This window comes from Rattus norvegicus, chromosome 10 (genome assembly GCF_036323735.1).
Source record: "Rattus norvegicus strain BN/NHsdMcwi chromosome 10, GRCr8, whole genome shotgun sequence".
Classification (NCBI taxonomy): Eukaryota; Metazoa; Chordata; class Mammalia; order Rodentia; family Muridae; genus Rattus; species Rattus norvegicus.
In genome coordinates this window covers 75,803,610-75,825,000 of record NC_086028.1, presented here as the reverse complement: position 1 = coordinate 75,825,000, position 21,391 = coordinate 75,803,610, and the positions used below count along the sequence as shown (strand labels likewise).

Sequence of the window (21,391 nt, the reverse complement as noted above, 5' to 3'; positions counted from 1 at the left end):
TGAATACCAGAAGAGCTCGGTTATACGAAGGAGGCTATTTGCATTCCTCTTTATATTAGACAGTTATTATGTTTTTATTACTAAGATATCACAGAGAGATTAATTAGTAGTCTCCACTTCTGTTTACAAATGATAAGTGCATGAAAAATAAGAAACTTTGATCTTCTTTTTTAAAAAAAAGGCATTTTTGTTTTTTAGGGCATAGAAATGATGGTTTTTATTTTTAGCTTTGTTGTTTGACAGTTTCATTCACGTATATAATGAATTCTGCTTTCTCCCTCCTCCCCACTGTCTTGTTTCTCTCTTATCCTTATCAATAACCCCCTCCCTATTGCCTACTTGTCCCCTTCTTATAATCATGACTTTTGGGGTGGTTTTGTGACCCATTTTGTTTAACTAGGGCCATTTGTACGGCCATGGGATTGAAATTATCCACTGGAACCATATAAGGTCATCAGCAGGTATACATCAAAAGGCAGTGACCCCACCACCACCACCGCTGTACCCTACCCCACCCCCTAGTCCCCCACACCCTGCCCATCTATCTTAGAAAATAGCTCAACAATGAATAGTAGGGTTCCCCGAGGCTGCCGCCATCTAACTGGAGGGAGCATTCTCACTCAGACTCAGTGCAAGTATCCGCAGCCGCCATGACTGTTCTATGCTGCTGTTCCTGTTGCTGCTGCTGCAATGGCAATGTCTTCCCCCAAAACAACTTTTTGGAGCTCCTTTTCCTATCTTCCAGCTCATACATTCTTCCTGCTCCCCTTTCTCTAGCATTCCTTGAACCTTCATGGGTTGGTATAAATGTCTTCTTTAGGGGTGAGAAATGCTCGGCCAACTTAATTTTAAAGTGATCTCATGATTAAGGACATCATGTTGGGTGTGGCAAGGTGGCTTTGCGAGTAAAGGAGCTTCCATGCAAGTGTAATGGCCTGCAGTCAGCCTCAAAGCCCACGTAAAGGTAGAAGGAAATAATCAACTACCCAGAGCTGGCCTCTGACTCCTAACATGTGCGGTGTGTGCATGCCCTCAAACACATGCATCCTGCACACACACACACACACACACACACACACACACACACTCACTCACAGTGATAAAATCTAAAACTCTTTTTAATAAAAATCACTACTATTGTTCTTTCCATGGAGTTACAAACCTTCAGTCCTTTCCCTAACTCCTCCATTGGGTTCCCCGTGCTCAGTTCAATGGTTGGCTTCAAGCATCCACATCTGTATTTGTCAGGCTTCTGTCAGCAGGCACTTCTTAGTATCTGCAATAGTGTCTGGGTTTGGTGTCTGTATATGGGATGGATCCCCAGTGGGGCAGTCACTGGATGGCCTTTTCTTCAGTCTCTGCTCCATGCTTTGTCCCCATATTTCCTTTAGACAGAAGCAATTCTGGGTTAAAAATTTGGAGATGAGCGGGTGGCCCCATCCCCCAACTGGGGGTCTTGCCTAACCTCTGGATATGGTCTCTGCAGGTTCTCCCTCCTCTTTGTTGGTTATTTTCCCAATGTCATCCTCCATGGGGTTCTGGGAGCTCTTGCTTTTCTGGTGTCTGGGACTTTCTGTTGGCTACCCCATCCCCCATTGCTACACACCTCTGTTCAATTTCCTGACCCTCTGTACATCTCCCCTGTCTCCTCCCATACCTGATTCTGCCCCCCTTTCCCTTTCCCCTCCTCTCTTCCTCCCAAGTCCCTCCTACCCTCTACCTCCTGTGTGTATTTTGTTCTCCTTCAAAGAAGGACTGAAGCATCCACACTTTGGTCTTCCTTCTTCTTGAGCTTCATATGGTCTGTGAGTTGTGTCATGGATATTCCAAGCTTTTTGCCTAATATCCACTTATCAGTGAGTGCACACCATGTGTGTTCTTTTGTGACTGGGTTATCAACCATCCAGACTTCCCAGAGCTCCCAGGGACTAAACTACCAACCAAAGGGTACACATAGAGGGACCCATGGCTCCAGCTGCATGTGTAGCAGAGGATGGCCTTATCTGACATCAATGGGAGGAGAGGCCCTTGATCCTATGAAGGCTTGATGCCCCAGTATAGGGGAATGTCAGGGAGGGGAGGTGGGAGTGGGTGGGCAAGTGGGGGAGCACTCTTATAGAAGCAGGGGGAGGGGGATGGGATGGGGGTTTGCAGAGGGGAAACCAGGAAAGGGGATAACATTTGAAATGTAAATACATAAAACATCCAATTTTTACAAAGACTAGTGTTGCAGTGTATCCTCTACTTTATTAAAGATGCCTGTGACTCTCAGAAACTGGGAGCAAATAGAATTGTGCCAATCAAACAAGTCATCTAGCAAGTAAAGGCCTCAGTCACATCACAACCATTTTCTACTTTTCCAGTCTTTGCCACTTCACTCAAAAACTAGAGTATTTCTGTCATATAAGCAAGGTCCTTACCTGCTGCCATCAGACTCTTTCTTGCAGGTCAAGGGGCTCATCACTGTTAGGTGAAAGTATCTGTTTAAAAGAAAAAGATGGAGAAAGTGTAAAAACAGAAAAGGAATCAATTCCATCTCGTAGGGCAGTAGCAGTATATCGTAGTTGATCAGTGGATGTGAAAGAACACATGTGCAAGACGTACCTTCCAGAGTTTTGCTTATACTGAGTTCTCAGCGGCATTGATTCCTACTAAAATAGGAATCGGAACATACATTCATGGAGAGAGGGTAGAAACTCCAAGACAGCCTTGTTCATCTATGGAAGAGATAGTTACAATAACATTTTAGCCTACAGTCAGATGAGAATCAGTGTAAAGTAAAATCTCCTGTTTGTTTTTCTTAACCACATAAAAAAGAATACTAGTGTCTTCTCGGAGAGATAATGTCGTTAGGAACTGGACGGAAGTGGAGTAAAGGTTTATTTCATCCACGTGTTACATTCTTCCCACACTTCCCTTCCTGGCGTTGGGAAGAATGAAAGTCATCGAGCATTTGTTCTTAAGGTCATTTACATTCCCAAACCGTAGGCTGCCTGAGGCGTGTAACCCGTTTCTCAATGTCTTAATGTACCGTATACCTATCAAAAGAGCTTTGATAACCAGTATCACCAGAGCTTTATAGGAAAACACAGTTAAAAATCTTTAACTATCCCCAGTGATAGAGCAGAAGTGGTAGAAACCATCACATTCTAGAGATGCAGTGTAAAATTGGGATGTAAGAGAGTGTGGCAGCCCAGTCCCCCGGCATTCCCCCTTCCTCCCGGTCAGAAGACTGAGGCAGGAGGAGCTCAAATTTAAGGCCAGCCTTAGCTACACAATTAGTCCATGTCTAACCCATGCAATCTAGTGAGACCCACTAGAGACAAGAGAGGGAGGTTGGGTGGGGAGAGAGGGGTGCTCTGTCCTGTTCTGATGAGAACAGAACTCCTGTACCGTGTGCCCCTATGTTGCCTGCTTACTTCATTCCATATCTCCTTTTAGCTCACTGTTCTCAATCCCATTACAGAAATGGAAGCTAAGTTTAGCAAATTGTTTGGCCTTTTATGTTTAGTGCACAAAATTCTTAATTAACAAAGTAAAATGCCACCATCCATTGTAAATCACTTTGCTAAACTTTCAAACTTAATAAGGAATCTTGTCTTGTCCAAAAACTCCTCTCCAACCCCTGCTGATCTGGCACTCATGCCCAATTCCCTGCGGAGCTGAGGGAAGAATGCAAAAGGAGCCAATTAAAGAAACTTTGAGCCAGAATAGACAAGCAGAGGCCATCTTGTCCATCCTCCTGCCTCCAGGCAAAAACCAGCCACTGCAAACACAAATTTCGGCGTGAATCCTGCTGACAAAAACGCTCACCACATGTAAATGATAAGTCATAGTCCAGTTATTGCAGCTAAAGCAGATTGTTAACTGTTCAAGACTCTATTTACTGCCTTGTAAAGATGCTGAGCACCAGACCTCCTCTGAATTGTCTTAATTCCCCCTTTCGAGAAAATAATTTTGTGCAAGAAATGCACTCCAGTAATTGTCAACATGAGGGAGGTTTGTGTCCAGAAAATAAAGTTATCTTCATCATCTTATTAAATGTATTTTTGGTCTCCTTTCACTCTAGGCTTACCTTACGGGTGGGAGGAAGCTTACACAGCAGATGGGATCAAGTACTTCATCAAGTAAGTACAAGCGTCTCAGCCAAGTAAGCAATTTTGCTCACATCTGGAGAGAACCTGGAAGTTGCAGAATAATCAGCAAAACCAAGAAACCCTCTTGGAGGTTACAAAAATTAGAAACAAGAAATGAAGCCTCGCCATCTTCATTGCATGTGATTTAAATGCTGATATCAGATGTCACTGGAGGGGGTGTGAAACCCTAGTAACAACTTCTAGGGAAATAACCAAAAAGCTAGAACAGAATTAATTGTGATCTGAACTTGAATGTCGCCGGAATTCACTGGCAGGATGATATCATTGCCAGTTTTGAAAAATTAATATCTAATTAAAAAATCCATTTGCCACGTCCTAAAACAGAACTGACGGTGACCATTCCCTTTAAATGCTGTACAGAATACACTGACCATTCATTCTATAAGCAATGTCTGGTCATTTCTGTTTGCCTGAACTATTCCTGGACGATGTAATGTGTAGACTTCATGCCCGAGAGCTTGGAACTTATGTGGCCATAAGAAATGGCAGACAGTAAGTAACCAAGATAAAAATAGGACACTGTGGACAGTCCCGACCCTGGTGTGTTAACAGCAACCTTTAGGATATGTGAACCATCCTAGCATTTACCATAATTTGTAGAGGAAGAACATCAGAGGCTTGAGTTGCTGCCAGGGAGTCCCTAGGCACTGTTACAGAATCAGAAGCCAAGCCTCTGACCCAACAACCTTTCCTATTCTGGTTGCACTGGTTCTCAACCTTCCTGATGCTGTGACCCTTCAATACAGTTCCTCATGTTGCTACCTCATAACTGTAATTTTGCTAGTGTTGTGAACCGGAATGTAAATATCTGATATGCAGGATATCTGATGTTTGAAGCCTAAAGGGTCTTGGCCCACAGATTGAAGACCTCTAGACTAGATTTTCATTCATAGAGACCTGGAAGTCTGAGCAGGAAAAGATTCTCTTGTGCTGGTCTGGACAGTTCTTCTCTGAGTACAGTGAGCTGTCACATTTCCACCATGCTCTGAATAAGTCCTTTCATGTCACAACTGGTGTTATGAGAGTTGCATGGAGAGATCCATCTCCTCCCTTGGATTCCTAGAAAATCTCCTTCTGGCAAATGTGGCAAATGCTGCATCAGAAATACTCTTGCTGTCCTTTCAAATGTCTACATACTTTCCAAGAGATATGTAGCTTTTGCTCTCCCAAACCCTGTGCTCGACACAGGTTCCTATACCTCTCTTAACTCCAGTGTGTCTTCAAACGAGGAGAGCCCTGTTACCACTGTAGAGCTGCTGATGTTAAGTACTCACCATGCACCCTGAACTCAGGAAATGACCAATAACTACTTATCATTAGGTTCCATTGTGGGAAGATAACATGTAAAGAAAGTCCAAAGTCTGCAGATCATCACCGTACAGAGATCTCGAATTCAAAACTTCCTATTTGCAAAGATGTGAGGAAGAATCCTAGAGATGCCTGGCAGTTTTCATGGCTTTCTTTTTTTCCTGTTCTGTTGGTGGGTGATAAACGGAGATGCAGTTTATAGCATGAAGTCGAGAGAAGTCTTGGAACCTCATGTGTAGATCACACTCAACAACCAACTGCTCACTTCCAGAAACATTCCCCTTCTGGGAACAAACCTACTTGCTGATACACTGCGGTGATCATGTCTGGTTGCTGGGCGAGTTCATGCCCTCTGCTGTAGATGGCAGAAAGGGAAACACCATATTCTAATGTGTATCCAGCCGCAGCTGACACTCACTGGCCAGGAGCACAGTAAGTCTATTTTTCCATTCGTTGTATCATTTAATCCTCTTACTAATGTGGAAACTGATACAGCAAGGTTTCATCATGTCATCCTAAAGTCATGTTGATGACGAGCTGCATCTCACCCTCAGCCCTGCCTCCTGAAAGGTCCCCCAAGAAAAGCCGTGGTTGAAGAAGGAAAACCAGCATTCACTAGTAGCTGAGATTCTGCATTCAAATGCCTTGGGAAGTGTCCGTGTCCGCACCCCGTTGAGCCCACTTACCTAAGATGAGCAGTCTGTCAGTATGTCCTACCTCACAGCTGAATGGCAGGGCCTGATTAGTGCTCTGGGAAAAGACCTCTGAGGACATAGGAAAAAACAGAGCCAGATATGGCCAGCCAGAGAAATAATTTGTTCGACCTTCTGGTCCCCAACTGGATGAGCCACAGGCCCTTAGGAAGTAATGGCTTTTAGGCTGGACTTTACTATGATAATGAGTGGACCATAAGGAGAGGAACCAAAGGAGAAAGCTAGCAAGCTCTGGCCACTCCAAGGTCTGACTCAGTTCCTATGGAAGGAATCGAAAGAGTGGACATTACCCCAAACTCTTCATCTCTACTCAGAAAGCATAGTCCAAAGTCTCTTCTGGAAATTATCGGTTCCTTTCATTGACCTTATCCATGATGTGGGAGGAATGCAAAAGAGAGAGAGGACAGACTTTTATTTCCAAAGGGCATGGGATGGGAATCACTGTCACACCACTGTAGCAGAGACTGTCAAAGAGGCTAGACTAAACTCAGCAAAGTCACCCCTAATCAAACCGCAGAGCCAAGATAGACAGAGAAAGAGAGAGAGAGAGAGAGAGAGACAGAGAGACAGAGAGACAGAGAGACAGAGAGGCGCAGAGGCACAGGTGCTATATCACTCTGCCATCCTGATTTTAAGGTCATCTGTTGGCACAGGCCAAAAGGACGCTTTAAACAGATGTTGTAGAATGTTATACTTTGCCCATTTTAAAATAGCAGAACTTGCTTCTAAGAACAAGAAGTTATCTGACTCTAGAACAAGAGTCAAAATAAGAAAGTCTAGCCTCTGCCTCTTCGAAGAGTGGAATGATTGCCATGAGTTAGGTCTTTCTTTTGTGAGCTTAGCCCTGTTCAAGCAGCAAGCTGCCTGGGTTCCAGTCTTCCCATTGTACATGTGTTATTTTTTCATACGTGTTATGTTCCTAGCTTCTTTTAGGAGCCCATTGGATGAAATTGTTATGAGCAACCATCCTTAGGCACATGCAGCGGATTTTGTAGGAGTTATTAAGCTCCTCACTATAGCAGACTCAGTTGCATCTCTAGCTGACCTGGATCTGTCCATCCCTCTCTTCACCCATTCTTTTGTTTCTGAACAGAAGCCGCCCCTTTCCCAGGGGATCTTTGTTTGATGAGGATTGTAACACCAGAGAGGCATCAATGATTTAAATTGCTCATCAATAGATTTGAACTGTGGGTCTGCGGGGGTGCTTATGTGAGTCAAGGACATCCTTTTGGTGCAGGTAGCCCCAGTTGTGTAAGGCCTTCTGGTTTGGGGAAGTAGAGACTGAACTTTTGACCTAGAGAAGCCTGAGTTGCCATGCCAGTATCTCTCAGAATAGCTCCATAACATGTGTGTGCTTTAATTTCCACATAATAATGAACTTGTCCCCCACAAAACACTTTGAATAAAACTTAGCCTCTTTTACCTGCCTTCACCATTTTGGTGAGGTTTTCTGCATGGTCCTTAGCCACATTCAGTGATGTTCCCAGATGAGCAAATCATACACAAGCCTACTGATAACATTTTCAGAAATATTGCTATTGGTTCCTTTTCATTCTTATTCCACCCCAGCCAAAATTTTGGTCCTGGGCAGCCTTTTGAGGGAGGAGTGGCTCATTTATAGGAAGCTACTTTTCAGGCAAGAAATAGCTTCACTTAAAAAGAAAGACTAAAATTACTCTCCCAAGACTCTGGAGGAGACGATGGTCTGCGTGCATATGATCTCCTGACAGAAATTGGCACCTGTCACTGTCACCCAGAGATGGAACTGTTACATCTGGCGGAAGCCAAGCCTCAGGCAAGGGTGTCTGTGAGAGCCACCTTGAGAATGCCCAGGCACTTATGGTCCTTGCAGAGTATTTCTGTCCATCCCCATGACCATAACACCTCCATTGAATACTGTGTCATCTACTTAAGTGCTGACAAAGAGAAGCTTGTCTCCCACCCATGCAAACATCACCAGAGCCGGTGTTTCATAGAACAGACATGTGCTTCTTTGCATATGCACATGTGCATGTGGGCACACTCACTTGCCATAAATAAATATGTAAATCACACACATATTTGTATAGAAAACAGCACTGCATTCTGGGAAAGATTTTCCTATTTTTTCATAAGAAAGTTCTAGCATCCTTAACCTTAATAATAAAAATGGTCAACACCTTAAGCATGCTGACAGATAATTAGGTGGATGGCTGGTCATTTTTCCACCTAAGTTCCTTTTTGTCTACTTGGTGTTTATTTTATTTTATCATGTAAAATAGGGTGGGACACATGAATGCCACAGTGGAGTTACCCCCTTCTTATTGTTTTGAGGCAGCTGATGTTATTCCTGCGGCTGTGTTTATCGAGCTTCCAGATTCTCCTGTCCCTTCCTCCCCTCGCACCACAGCAATTCTGGGATTACAGTGCGAGCCACTGCACCTGGCTCCTATCCACGGGTTCCAGGGATTGAATTCAGACTACGGGGCTTGTCGTCAGGCTCTTTGAGCTGAACCTTATCCAGTGAATCATCTCCCAGCCCTTCTACCCAGCTTCTTTTCATCCTCTGAAGTCACATACTATGAAATGTTTATTGACATTTTTGGTTATGATTCTACTTTAGAATTACATATACTTTTGGTATGTGTTATATAACATGATGAAATTACCATGAGTTCTGCTTGTAAAACCAAATCGGTCATAAATTGGACGCAGCTACCAATTGATTTCCTTATACTTGTTTAGCTGTATATTGGAGGATTTGGATTCACTGTGATTAATGACCGTTAATTCTCCATTTCTGCATTTTAAATTTTCCTCAAAATTTGAAGCTTAAAATAATGTATATTTATTTTCTAAACCAGTTTCAGATTCCCGCAGGACAAGAGCAGCATTCCGCACTATTCTGGCTCTGGCCCTCCTCGCCTTGTTCTCCCTCTGCTCCACCTCTCTCTTTTTTTCTCTGACCTCTCATGGAGTTGTCAAACTATCTGTTAAAAGGGCCGAGAAGTGAAGCATGGCTTAGCAGGCTCCCTAGAGCGCTTGCACCAAACACACTCACAGTGCTACTGGCAGGATGCTCTAGTCCTCGCCATGTCTCGGGCATAGGGATATAGGATATTCTCAATGTAACAATGCTTTCCCCCAGAGCAGGAGATGGGAGGCTCCCAGCCAGATGTGTGTCCTCTATAACCTGCCTCAGAAGTGTGTGTTCTGCCATCACATAAGTCACAGGTCACAAGGATCAACCTGGTACATGTGTGAGGCAATGACCTAGGAGTATGGATTCCAGAAGTCAGGGATCACTGGTAGAGAATGCTAACCAAAGGGCACATAAAAATATGCTATATGTTCATCTAATATCTGTACATAAGTAATATAGAAATCTTAATATCAGATACTTGCTTTCAATACCAAATTATACTCCTGGCAGTATATTTACCCACTGAGCAATCTTGCTGACCTTTATAGAATTTAAAAGAATAGAAAATACAAAATGAATAATTGGAAGTCCTGGAGTCTTAGACCCTAACTGTCGTTTACAAACAGATGCTACCTGAAGTGACAGTGACAGTAATGCAAGCAGAACTCAAGGTGATGGTGGGGGAGGGAGAGGAGAAGTAGGATTCTGCTTGGAAATACAAACCTACTCATGTCTGCTTGGTAAATCCATGGCAAATTATTACAGCTTCACTTGAGCGGACATTGTCAAGAGCTCCCCCACCCCAAGACTTCATGAGTTGATCTGCTTCCTTTTCCGTGAGTCAGGTAGCTGCCACTGACAGACTAGTGTAACCTGTGGCCCATTTGAAGAGAGGTCAGGACAGGTTTTATGCCCCTGACTTGATGTTTGGTGAGAATGTGTTGAGGCTCCTCTGGGACTTCTGCATGTATAAGAGTGAAAACTTACAGGAAGAGCCCATAGGGACATAAAGGGGGATGTAGGTCTTCTCACGTGGCTCTCCAAAACCACTTCTGATGAGTAAGAGGTGGGGTCTGCAATGAGTCTGCACAGATAGGGAGTTCTTCCATCGAAGCTGAGCTGTCTAGCAGTACATCTTAACCCCAAGCCGAGGGTCAGGGCTGAACTCTCTGTGCTACCTGCTTAGAAGTAGTCGTTACCTGCCACAGAGCAGGGCATGTTTGGGGACTAAAGTTCAAATGAATGAATACTGTTGGCAAGTTGGAGAAGCCATTGAAGGGAGTAAAAGGGCGTCTGATGGGTTTTCAAGTTGATGCCGCCACATTCGAGGGTGAGCTGGTGGGTCATTTCAATGCCTCTGTGATTCTGATTCCTACCTGAAAACATGGAGAGTTTGAGAACTGGGTGCACTCTGGATTGTGAAGCTCCTAGCAAAGTCCCTGGCACCGGGTGAGCGCTGAGCAGGCGTCTGTTTCCAGGGCCTTCTTCATTCTGCCGCCGTTTGCCAGTGAGTTTTAAATAACAACATTTGTGCAGCTGCAAATAGAAACTGGTAGCCAAAAACTACATCCATACAACTCTCTGGCCAGTCGGTGGCCCTGTGCTGGGAGCAGAAAGGCTGCACTGACCACAAGCCCCAGACAGCTTGCCCGAGAGCGTCTATAAATATCTACAAAGAGGTGTAGGAATACCAAGTGCTGAAGAAGAAATTGTCATTTAAGTGAAAGGCCAGCCAGCTGGCTCGGGTTCTTCAGGATGGCAAACCCCCTGAGATGAATAAAGCGTCTAGCTCTAGACTCCGCGCACGAAACCCTGCGCCCACTTAGCCAAAGACAGGTACAGCTTTGCCTGAAGCATGGTTTCCGGTGTCACATTGGAGTATTAAAAACCCATCCCCTGACAGCACATGACTTTTATTTTTATAGATATTTTTAGCAAGTACCGATTTTTTTTTCATCAAACCTTTCTCTGCTAGCTTTGGTCGCTGTATTAGTCTGCTAGTGCTACTGTAAGGAAATGCCACAGACTCGGAGCTTAAAGAGCAGAAATGTTTCTCACAGACCTGAGTGCCAACGTCTGAACATTAAATTCTAAAGTGTCAGCAGGACTGGCTTCTGATGAGGCCGCTGCTACCCCTCTCACCTGGTCCTTTCACAAGCCCCTCTGCCCTCCCCTGTGTCTGTCTTTGTGGGTGGGTGTGGGTGTGGGGGTGTGTGTGTGTGTTTGTGTGTGTCTGTGTGTGTTTGTGTGTCTCTGTGTGTGTGTATGTGTGCATGTATGAGTGCGTGTGTGTCTGCGTGTGTGTCTCTATGTGTATGTATGTGTGTGTCTGTGTGTGTATGTGTGTGTATGTGTGCGTGTATGAGTGTGTGTGTGTCTGCGTGTGTGTCTGTATGTGTATGTGTGTGTGTCTGTATGTGTATGTGTGTGTGTCTGTATGTGTTTGTGTGTGTGTGTCTGTGTATGTGTGCGTGTCTGTATGTGTTTGTGTGTGTGTGTGTGTGTGTGTGTGTGTGTGTGTGTTGAAAGGGGGGGTGAGGAGAATGCTCTGTTGTTTCTTCTTGTCACAAGGACACAGGGGTCCCTTGCTTGCCCTACACACAGTCTCCAAAAGCAGGGCTTTCGGTAAGTTTTACTAGAGCATGGCACTGTCCCTAAGTCACTTTTCTCTTAACTTTCACCTTTGCTTCACAGGTTCTCATGACAGCAGGCAAGCATTCTACACAGAATTACATCCCCAGTTCCTTTTACCTTTCAGTTTGACACAAGGTCTCACTATGTTGCCCAGGCTGGTCTTGAACTCATAATCTTCCTGCCTTAGCCTCCCAAATAGCTGGAATGACAGTTTCGTGCCAATAGACCTGACTGCCTTAACTTAGTTTCCGTCATATCTACCCCTGCTAATATCAGGAAGACCCTTGGTGTGGGAAGCCCTAGGCCCTAGAACAGCCCTGTTTGTGTGAAGATGGAGCTGTGTACAGATGTGTAGTCAAAAGAAAGGAAAGTGATTGGTGCTGTATATCTCAGCCCCAGCCCTGGTTCTGTGTAACATTGGACAGAGCACTTTAACCCTCTAAACCTCAACTTTGTCAACTATGAAATTAGAGGGCAAAATAATGTTTTTTGAGATTTTTTTATGAAAAAGTAAATAGGGAACAGTATTAAGGAATGTTGCAGACTAGATATTGCTTGTCTGATGGAAATCATATCCAGCTGCCTCAGACCAGAGCATCTCTTTGTGGGTTTGCTTTGTCAGATGAGGTCCCCGTGTAGTCTAGGCTGGCCTCAAACTCACAACCTTCCTATCTCAACCTCCCTCTGCTGGTATGGCAGGGACGCACCCCCATGCCAACTGGAAGTCTGCATTGAATGTGTGATCTCATAGCTAGGAGGCTGCAGTGGTCTCCCTGGACCACAGCTGCACTTCGTTGAGTATTAGCATTGATCTCCAAGACAAACTCCATCTGGCTACTGGAGCCTTTAGGGTCCAAGGTCTAGAATCCTGGGTTGGGCCTATTTGATCCTTTCACAGGCTGAGAAATCCTGGTGTGGTGTAAAGTCGAGGCGGATTGTTCACCTTCACTCTTGTCTTTGGTAACATTGTAACATTTTGCACTCTAGTTGTTCATTCAAGAATGTTTTTAACTAAGGATTGTATTCCTTTACAAAGAACAATTAAATCTCAACGCTTGGGATTCTAGTATCTTTACTTAGACTCCCGTCTATTTAGAAAATAAGCTTGAGCCCAAATTGTTTCAATTATTATACAGCTCAATTGCTTGCCCCAAATTAATAAATACATCTTGCAAGTCAATGGGAGTAAGACTGTTGGTAAGGGGAGCTGGTGGTGCTAATTACCTGGTGATGTTGGTGTTCTTTGGGTGACTCTAATTTCCCTGATAATACTCAATCTCTATAAACACATATAAACCACTTAGGGAAAGTCCACATCATTATCACATTTGGGAATTACCTTATCTTCAGTTATAAATCAGCTAGAGTACCAGTCAAGGATTTACCCCAGTGCTGTGGCTACAGGGATACTCAGAGGGATTTATAGTGATGCATGCCTCAAGCACTCCCTGACGCCATACATGGTGTGTGGCAGCGCCTTGCTACAGCTGAGGAAGCACACAGCCTCTGACCCGGCTTCACACAAGCCTTTATTTTCTCAGTTGCTCACATAATGTTTCTCATGAATTTCACAGGAAAGGATTTTTAAAAGGCATAATAGCTTTACATATATAATCTATGATCCTTGAGTTAATCCTTTAATTAATTTCATTTTGCAAAACTGAAGAGCCCTTCTCTGGAGGTCACTTAATCCGTCCCGGAGCCTCTTCACATATTGCTATGGAAACCAGCCTGGATAATAGATGACTTGAACATAACCGGTAAATTCTCAGAAGTCATTAGTTGGACCTAGGTGCTGGTTCGGCCATGTGCCAGCCCTATGCCCTGGAGCTAAGGATACCATTTTCTCAGCATGGTTTCCTTCTATCAGTGACCCAGCTGGTCCCACCTGCAAAGGTGGCGTCATCAAAAACAGCCAGGATTTAAGGCTCATGGGAGAAACACAGAGGTCCTTTGTGTACTGTGCTGGTTAAGTCTCAGGATTGTTTTTAGTATGAGTGAAAGTATGTTGCAATCTCAAGCAGCTTCAGAACATAAGCTTCCTGACCTTTGAGGTGGTCGCCTTCAGAATCCCTTTCAGCTTTGTGGCTTTATAAATCCCTTTCTCCTGTAGCACATACCTACTTTAAGGGCTCTATTTTTTAATTGTGTGTGTGCGTGTGTGTGTGTGTGTGTGTGTGTGTGTGTGTGTGTGTGTTACCACCATATATGTCTGTATACTACATTTGTGCTTGGTACCGTCAGAGGTCAGAAGAAAGTGTCATATCCCAGGGAACTGGAATTACTGATTACTGATGGTTGTGGACCACCATGTGGGTGCTTGGAACCTAACCCAGGTCCTCTGCAAGAGCAGCAAGTGCTCTTAAACACTGAACCATCTCCAGCTTCTTCTATATTTTTGCTGTGGTCAGTTTAATTTGGGTAGGAAAAAATGATTTTAGAATCAATATAAAATTAGTTGAAATTGATTTGAATAATTTGGGTGGGATTTTTCAAGTCTCAAATTTGGAACTTATGGAAAATGTTAATAAGTTCATTATGTATTACCAAAAAAATCAAATCCAGGCCCATAAAGCTTGTTTTGTAAGGCTTACTAAAAGCATTGGAATTTAAGTTGATTATTGGTATATTTCAAGTAGCATGAAACATATTCCTAATTTACCGATTTTAAAATATAAAATGCATATATGTATATATTAGATTCCTCTCCAGATACTCTCTTCCTGCTTGGCACTGATTAAAGCTACCATATACTGCCACAGATCTGCTTTCGGTGGCTTAACAGTCACAAGCCAGTGCAGAACCCTAGCTGGTGAGTGTATGGCTTATCTTCTGAGTGCCAAACTTGAGACCCAGACCCCTTCTGTCTGACTCTGCCATTTCTAAAGTCATGAGGTGTCTGTAGTCAGTGAGTGGTTGTGGAATGAGAGCGAAGGAGACATTTCAGCTTTTTAAAGACCCCTCTCCCCAGCTCTCACAGGTGATGCAGCAAATCTGCCCCTTCTCACTGGACTCAGAGAAGGATGCAAATGAGAACTGGGGGCCATAGTCTCTGCTGGGCAGCTGGCTCCCATAACAACGCAGCAGTGTGGAATGGACAGCACGGCAGTCCAACACAGGTCATGTGACAGAGGACAGGTGTACCAACTGCACACATCTATAGAATCGTTCCTTAGTGTCTGCAGACACCGTGTATAGGTGTCAGTGTTGGTAGGATACATTTTTTGCTTTATTATATGAAGGTTTTCTTTTATTGTGATGATGAACATGGATCACTATTAATGTTATGATATTATAATATGTTATAATATTTCTTTCTTTTAAAATTAATTATATAAGCTTTGGAACTCCTGAGATTTTTCTTTCTCTGTTTTTCTTTTTTCATCTTCGCTACTCTTTAGTAATCAACAACAATCTGAATAGGTTATCGGAAAAAAAGTAACCACTAAAACAAATACTTTTATCTGGAATTTTCTTTCAGTATCTTTTACTAGTCTACTGACAGCAATTTTTCCAATATTACACACACATACACACACGTACACACAGAGGATCAAAACATGTTCTTTTAAAAATGTGTATATAGATAGATTGATTCTTATATAAATAATTTTATAGCTGAGATCTAAAGATTAATTGAATCTTAATATTTGATATCTGCTGTATATTTCATAGTGTCATAAACAGAATAAAAATCAAATTCTAATTTGTTACCTTTAAAACAAACATTCTTTCAAGTACCAATCTTTTGCCATCATTAATACTTGTATTTTGTAGCCACTTAAAAATGTTTCCAGTGCTTCAATATTACTGGGTCCTGAAATAAAATATATTAAGGAGTCTTTGCCAATTTTTACTTTCTGATTATGTATAATATCAAAATAGTAATTATATTACGTATATAATTATTCCCCTTAAATTACATTGAAAAGTCATTACTTTTCATTTATTATCCTGCAACTTTGTCTTAGGCATGATAAAATAATCCAGGCAAGTCTTCCTAAACTCACAGTGATATAAAAGCACATCAGCAATGGAGAGTGAACAGGAGGTCATCTTTCACCATCAGTTAAAAAGGAATTTTGTAAAGCTGTTGTACTTTTTGTGCTTAAGTCACTTTTTGCTAGGGACTGTCCTTAATTTTTATTTTGAATTAAGTTAATTTGCTTTTCGTTTTGAAAGAACACATTCTGATCCTCTAGCTAAGAAGTAAGAAACATAAGGAGGGTAATTATAATGAGATTTAAATAATTCACTCATTTCCTTGCCAATAAAATAAAGCATGTTCTCTTGGATTCTTTTAAGTAAACTCCACAGTATGCCTTTTAATTTACTAATATTATTTTTAAAAACAGCATTGGCAACCTGCTGCTTGATAGTTATTGATATCCAACTGTCAATCGCTTAGAAAAATTAGTATTAGCCTTTCAGATGACTGCTTGACTCCCCAGGTCAGGTCAAATGCAGTGTCTGCAGAGCCACTTGTCAGGGGCACCATGTGTTCAGATGAGGACATTGTGTGTCTCACAATCAGGTCCATTTATTTACCGGCTCTCTAAATTTTTCATTCTGAACTGCAACATCTCCCTTCATGAACCATGAGGCCTTCATTAATTAAACAGAGTAGTCAGCTGGACTGATTTATTCTCCACCCTCAGCTGAAAAACCAAGCACACAACCAGGGCGGAAATATTTCTAATACTAGAATGTTCTCCGAGCCAGTAAATCTAGGATTATCTCATCATACTGATTATGTCAAAGAGCATTGGCCACAGTGCTCAGCTGGACAGAAACTGAACGGGAGGCTGCAGCTGGCTGCACTCCAGCAAGCAGGCAGCATTCCAAGGTGTTCTTGCACTAATCAAAAGGCCCTAATTATCAATAAAACATTGCTTGAGTGTCTGCTGGTTGCCTGGGTCAGCTTCAGGCGTTCTGTGTGTTTGGGTCTACTTGTTCCTTCTTGTTGTTGCTGTTGTTGTTGCTGTTGTTGTTGCTGTTGTTGTTGCTGTTGTTGTTGCTGTTGTTGTTGCTGTTGTTGTTGCTGTTGTTGTTGCTGTTGTTGTTGCTGTTGTTGTTGCTGTTGTTGTTGCTGTTGTTGTTGCTGTTGTTGTTGCTGTTGTTGTTGCTGTTGTTGTTGTTGCTGTTGTTGTTGCGTTGTTTTCAGAGATCCAGTTGTAGACTGTTCAGCACCAGAAACCATTTCTCTGTTGCCTAGGTTTTATTTTTGTTGTAAATAGTTACTGGGATTTCATAAGTTCAGGTAGGATTTTCCGTGTGTGTGTGTGTGTGTGTGTGTGTTTATTGAAACAATCAAACTACCATCTTGGTTTTTTTTCCATACAGAAAAGTGTACTGTGAATATAAGATTAGTCAAACATTATGGAATGACATTGGAGTGAGGCCACATTTTGTCAATAAAACGTCTTGATGAAGGTTATTAACAGGGAAGGATTTCAGATAACACTTTCTTTCTTTTTTTTTTTTTTCTTTTCATCTTTATTAACTTAGGTATTTCTTATTTACATTTCGATTGTTATTCCCCTTCCCGGTTTCCGGGCCAACATCCCCCTAGCCCCTCCCCCTCCCCTTCTCTATGGGTGTTCCTCTCCCCATCCTCCCCCCATTGTCCCCCTCCCCCCAACAGTCTAGTTCACTGGGGGTTCAGTCTTAGCAGGACCCAGGGCTTCCCCTTCCCCTGGTGCTCTTACTAGGATATTCATTGCTACCTATGAGGTCAGAGCCCAGGGTCAGTCCATGTATAGTCTTTAGGTAGTGGCTTAGTCCCTGGAAGCTCTGGTTGCTTGGGGTCTCGAGCCCCTTCAAGCTCTTTCAGTCCTTTCTATGATTCCTTCAACGGGGGCGCCAGTAGGATTTGCTAAAGGAGGCAGAGGCAGGAAGATCACGAGTTCGAGGCCAGCCTGGGCTACAGATAACACTTTCTAATATAGGTGGTAGAGTCAGTAACTATATTTTTCTTAGATACACTGCTTTGGATTACTCTGAGTTACCAATTCACCAATGTCCATGGGTTACACAGTTGATACTTCAAGAATGAGAATGTCATTTGCAAAACTTGGCTTTCTTGCTTCCTACTCTGCCCATCCAGGTAACATTATAAGGGAAGCAGTATTTAAAATAATTTAAATTACACTCACTTAGGTACACCATTCATTGTCACTGCAGGTAAGCATAGGATCGCTGCAGACAGACTGTGAAATCCACTGAAGAACGGCATCCAGCACATTCCCTTTCATGTACTCTGTAGAATGGCGGCTGTCCATCTCACCTTGCCGTGGTGTTCCAGCCCTCTTGGTTACACTCCTTAACACTCCTGTAAAAGCACTTTCAGCTTAGGCCAGCAAAAAATCCTTGAAATGAAATGAACCTGTTCAAAGTTGATGCCCTAGTAAGGTTAGTCTTCATAAGAAATCCCTTTTTAAACCATTTTTTAAAAGAGTAGTAATGTGGATTGCTGCTGAGAGAATGATACCTTTTAAAATATGTTATTCCTTGTTTGATAATCACACACATGCATACAATGTGTTTTGATAAAATCCACTCCCCATTTCCTCCCTTATCACCCCTCCCTTGCCCACCCCCATAACTCTTCTCTCCCAATGTCATGTGCTCCTGTTTTAAGCCCTCCAAGGCTACTCAGAACTATCTGTATGTGCACGTATGACAAGCATGGGTAGCGCTCAGGGGAGGAATCCCTGAAGGAAGCTGACTCATCCCTCCACTACAGCCATCAGCTGACAGTAGTGCCTGTGGGAGGCTGGTGGGGCTGCGTGCACCTTTCCCCCATAGGCAGGGACTTCGGCTGGCTTGCTCTTGTGCAGGTCTTATGCACAGTCACGCCTGTGTGAGTTCATAAGTGCAGCAGCCCTGTCATGTCCAGCAAATACTTTTCCACTGCAGACATCCACTACCTCTGACTCTTTCTGGCCACTGTTTCTCAATGATCCCTGAGTCTTGTAGGTTCAGGGTGACATCCCGTTTAGAGCTGAGCATGCCACAGGTGTGTATTATCTGTGTATTAAGTTGTGGGTTTCTGTATTGATCACCTGACGAGGGTAGAGAGATGTGTTGTGAATATGGATATGAAGATAAGAATTTGGGAGGCAGTTTATCACTTTGTCTATTTAGCACAGTAAGAGTATAAGGTTCTTTACAGCCTATGACCTAGATAGCCATGGCATTTTAGCCCTATTGATGGGACCACGCATGGGTTCCATCTAGGGAGTAAGTTTCAAACCCAATCAGGAAGTAGTTGCTTACTCCTGTAATGTGGGTGTGACCAGTGGGCATATCTTGCCAGGGTCGTGGCTGGCTAAGACTGTGGATGGCCCTTCTCCCTTGCAGCATATGTAGAACCTGCAAGCACTGTGGAAGCTAGGCAGTAAGGGACGAAGCTTCCAGCTCGGCACCAGCTTGATTTCTCCATGCCCCATGACTCAAATATGTAGGATCGTCAGCAATAGGGTCTTACTGTCAGGTTCTGGAGGGGAAGAAAGCCATAGCAACAGCCGGGAATGTCTGGGGCTTGGGGAGCTATGGCCTCACTTGCCAACAACTCAAGTGGGTAACCCACACATGACACTTGTTTTTTTTTTTTTTATTTGACAGCCTATTGTATATAGGATTATCATTGTCCCACAGTTATAAGGTAACACAATTTAAACACCTTTTATATATGATTATATTCTAAGAAGCTTCTACAGTGGTAGTTTCCAGATAGGTTTTTCACTGATACTTAGTGCTAGTTACCCCTCACAGACTCCCTCTTTACCACCACACTCAAACTTTGCAAACCATGAAGACATCTGGGCCTTGTCACCTCCACTTTGATTCTTGAACAACTTGAAGTCCTTTACCCCATTGTGAAACTATTAATAATCTACTGGCATTGGAAGATACATTTATAAATGTCCCTCTAACCCCAGCCTGCCACTCCAAGGGCTGAGCAAATGGTAGTGGACTTAGAAGAACCATCTGGCAGGAAGCAGAGCTAGGATATGAAATCTCCAAGTACACGTCCACCAGTCGGGAGTGTGATTTGTGGCATTCTGCCATTCCCCAAATGCATCCCTACCTATGCGCCCCTTCCTCCTCTCTGCTTCTGTCCCCTCTCCCCACAGTGCTCTTCAGGACACTTGTCATTTGTTCTGAGACCACATCAGGCGCCACAGATGCAGAGATAAGAAACAGTTCCTGCCATCAAGGAAAGGAGCTTTCTAAGAAGCAGGGCAGCTGACATGACAATAGACGTGCATTTATAATTAGTTGTGTCAGAGATGAGACTGTGGGTTCAGATGGGAGGAATCTGGAAGAGAAATTGCTTCTTTGCAGTAGGTGTGCAGTAACTCTCTAGGGAGGGAAATGTCTCCCAGGATCATTCTGTAGAATGTTCTTGACCCAGAGTTGGGTAGGCCCGCGTGGTTCTCAGGCAAATGACAGTGTATGCTTTGTCCTTTAGCACGGTCTTTGGGCTGGAGTGGAGAGTGAATTAGGAAGGGACAGAACTCAGACAGAAAGAAGTAACGTCAGTGTGGCAGATTATTACATTGGAAAAGGAGGGCAGCAGACAAGCTCCAGAGATTGCACCCAGCGAGACAGCCATAGACATGCTCACATCCATCAGGTGAGGAAACAGGAGTTCAGGGTGATAAATTCATCTTCATCCGTGGTTATAAAAGACCCTTAAAACCTCTCCAGGCCTTCTTGGATTTTTAATAGACAAAAGCCATGATTTTTTTGACATTTTTTTTTCATTTATTTTTGGATTTTTTTAAATTTACATTTTAGATGTTATCCCCTTTCCCGGGTTCTCCTCCAGAAACCCACTATCTCCCCCTGCTTCTATAAGGGTGCTCACCCACCCACCCACCCACTCCCTCTCACCCACCTTCCTGCCCTGACATTCCCCAATACTAGACCAAGGGCCTCTCCTCCTATTGATGCCCGACAAGGCCATCCACTGCTACATATGCGGCTGGAGCCATAGCTCCATCCCGGTGTACTCTTGGGATAGTGGTTTAATCCCTGGGAGCTCTGGGGCTTCTGGTTGATTGATATTGTTGTTCTTCCTATGGGGCTCCAAACCCCTTCAGCTACTTAGTCCTTTCTCTAACTCCTCCTTTGGGGACCCTGTTCTCAGTTCAATGGTTGGCTGAGAGCATCTGCCTCTGTATTTGTCAGGCTCTGGCAGAGCCTCACAGGACACATCTATATCAGGCTCCTGGCAGCATGCACTTATTGGCATCAGCAATATTGTCTGGGTTTGGTGGCTGTATATGGGATGGGTCCCCATGTGTGGCAGTCTCTGGATGACCTTTCTTTCAGTCTCTGCTTCACACATTGTCTCCATATTTCCTCCTGTGAGTATTTTTGTTCCCCCTTCTAAGAAAGACTGACGCACCCACACTTCGGTCTTCCTTCTTGAGCTTCATGTGGTCTGTGAATTGTATCTTGGGTATTCAGAGCTCTGGGGCTGATATCCACTTATCAGTGAGTGCATCCCATGTGTGTTTTTCTGTGACTGGGTTACCTCACTCAGGATAATATTTTCTAGTTTTATCCATTTGCCTAAGAATTTCATAAAGTCATTGTTTTTGATAGCTGAGTAGTACTCCACTGTGTAGATGTACCACATTTTCTGTATCCATTCCCCTGTTGAA

General features: G+C 43.4%; 1 protein-coding gene across 11 annotated transcripts in view; it reads left to right on the top strand.

The window, feature by feature from the left end:
- Stxbp4 (syntaxin binding protein 4) overlaps positions 1–21,391 on the top strand; it is a 156,880-nt gene that overhangs the window by 130,817 nt on the left and 4,672 nt on the right. For 6 of the 11 annotated variants that reach the window (XR_005489844.1, XR_005489842.1, XR_005489848.2 and 3 more), the window contains 2 exons: positions 4,070–4,127; positions 5,478–5,897. The exons of 2 other annotated variants lie outside the window; for them this stretch is intronic. Coding sequence is in view for 3 of the 9 variants with exons in the window: in XM_063269103.1 (XP_063125173.1) it covers positions 4,070–4,127 (58 nt within the window). In the remaining 6 variants the exon portion in view is untranslated. The remainder of the gene's footprint in view (positions 1–4,069; positions 4,128–5,477; positions 5,898–21,391) is intronic. 3 more of the 11 variants (XM_063269103.1, XM_063269102.1, NM_001415095.1) reach the window with 1 other exon arrangement.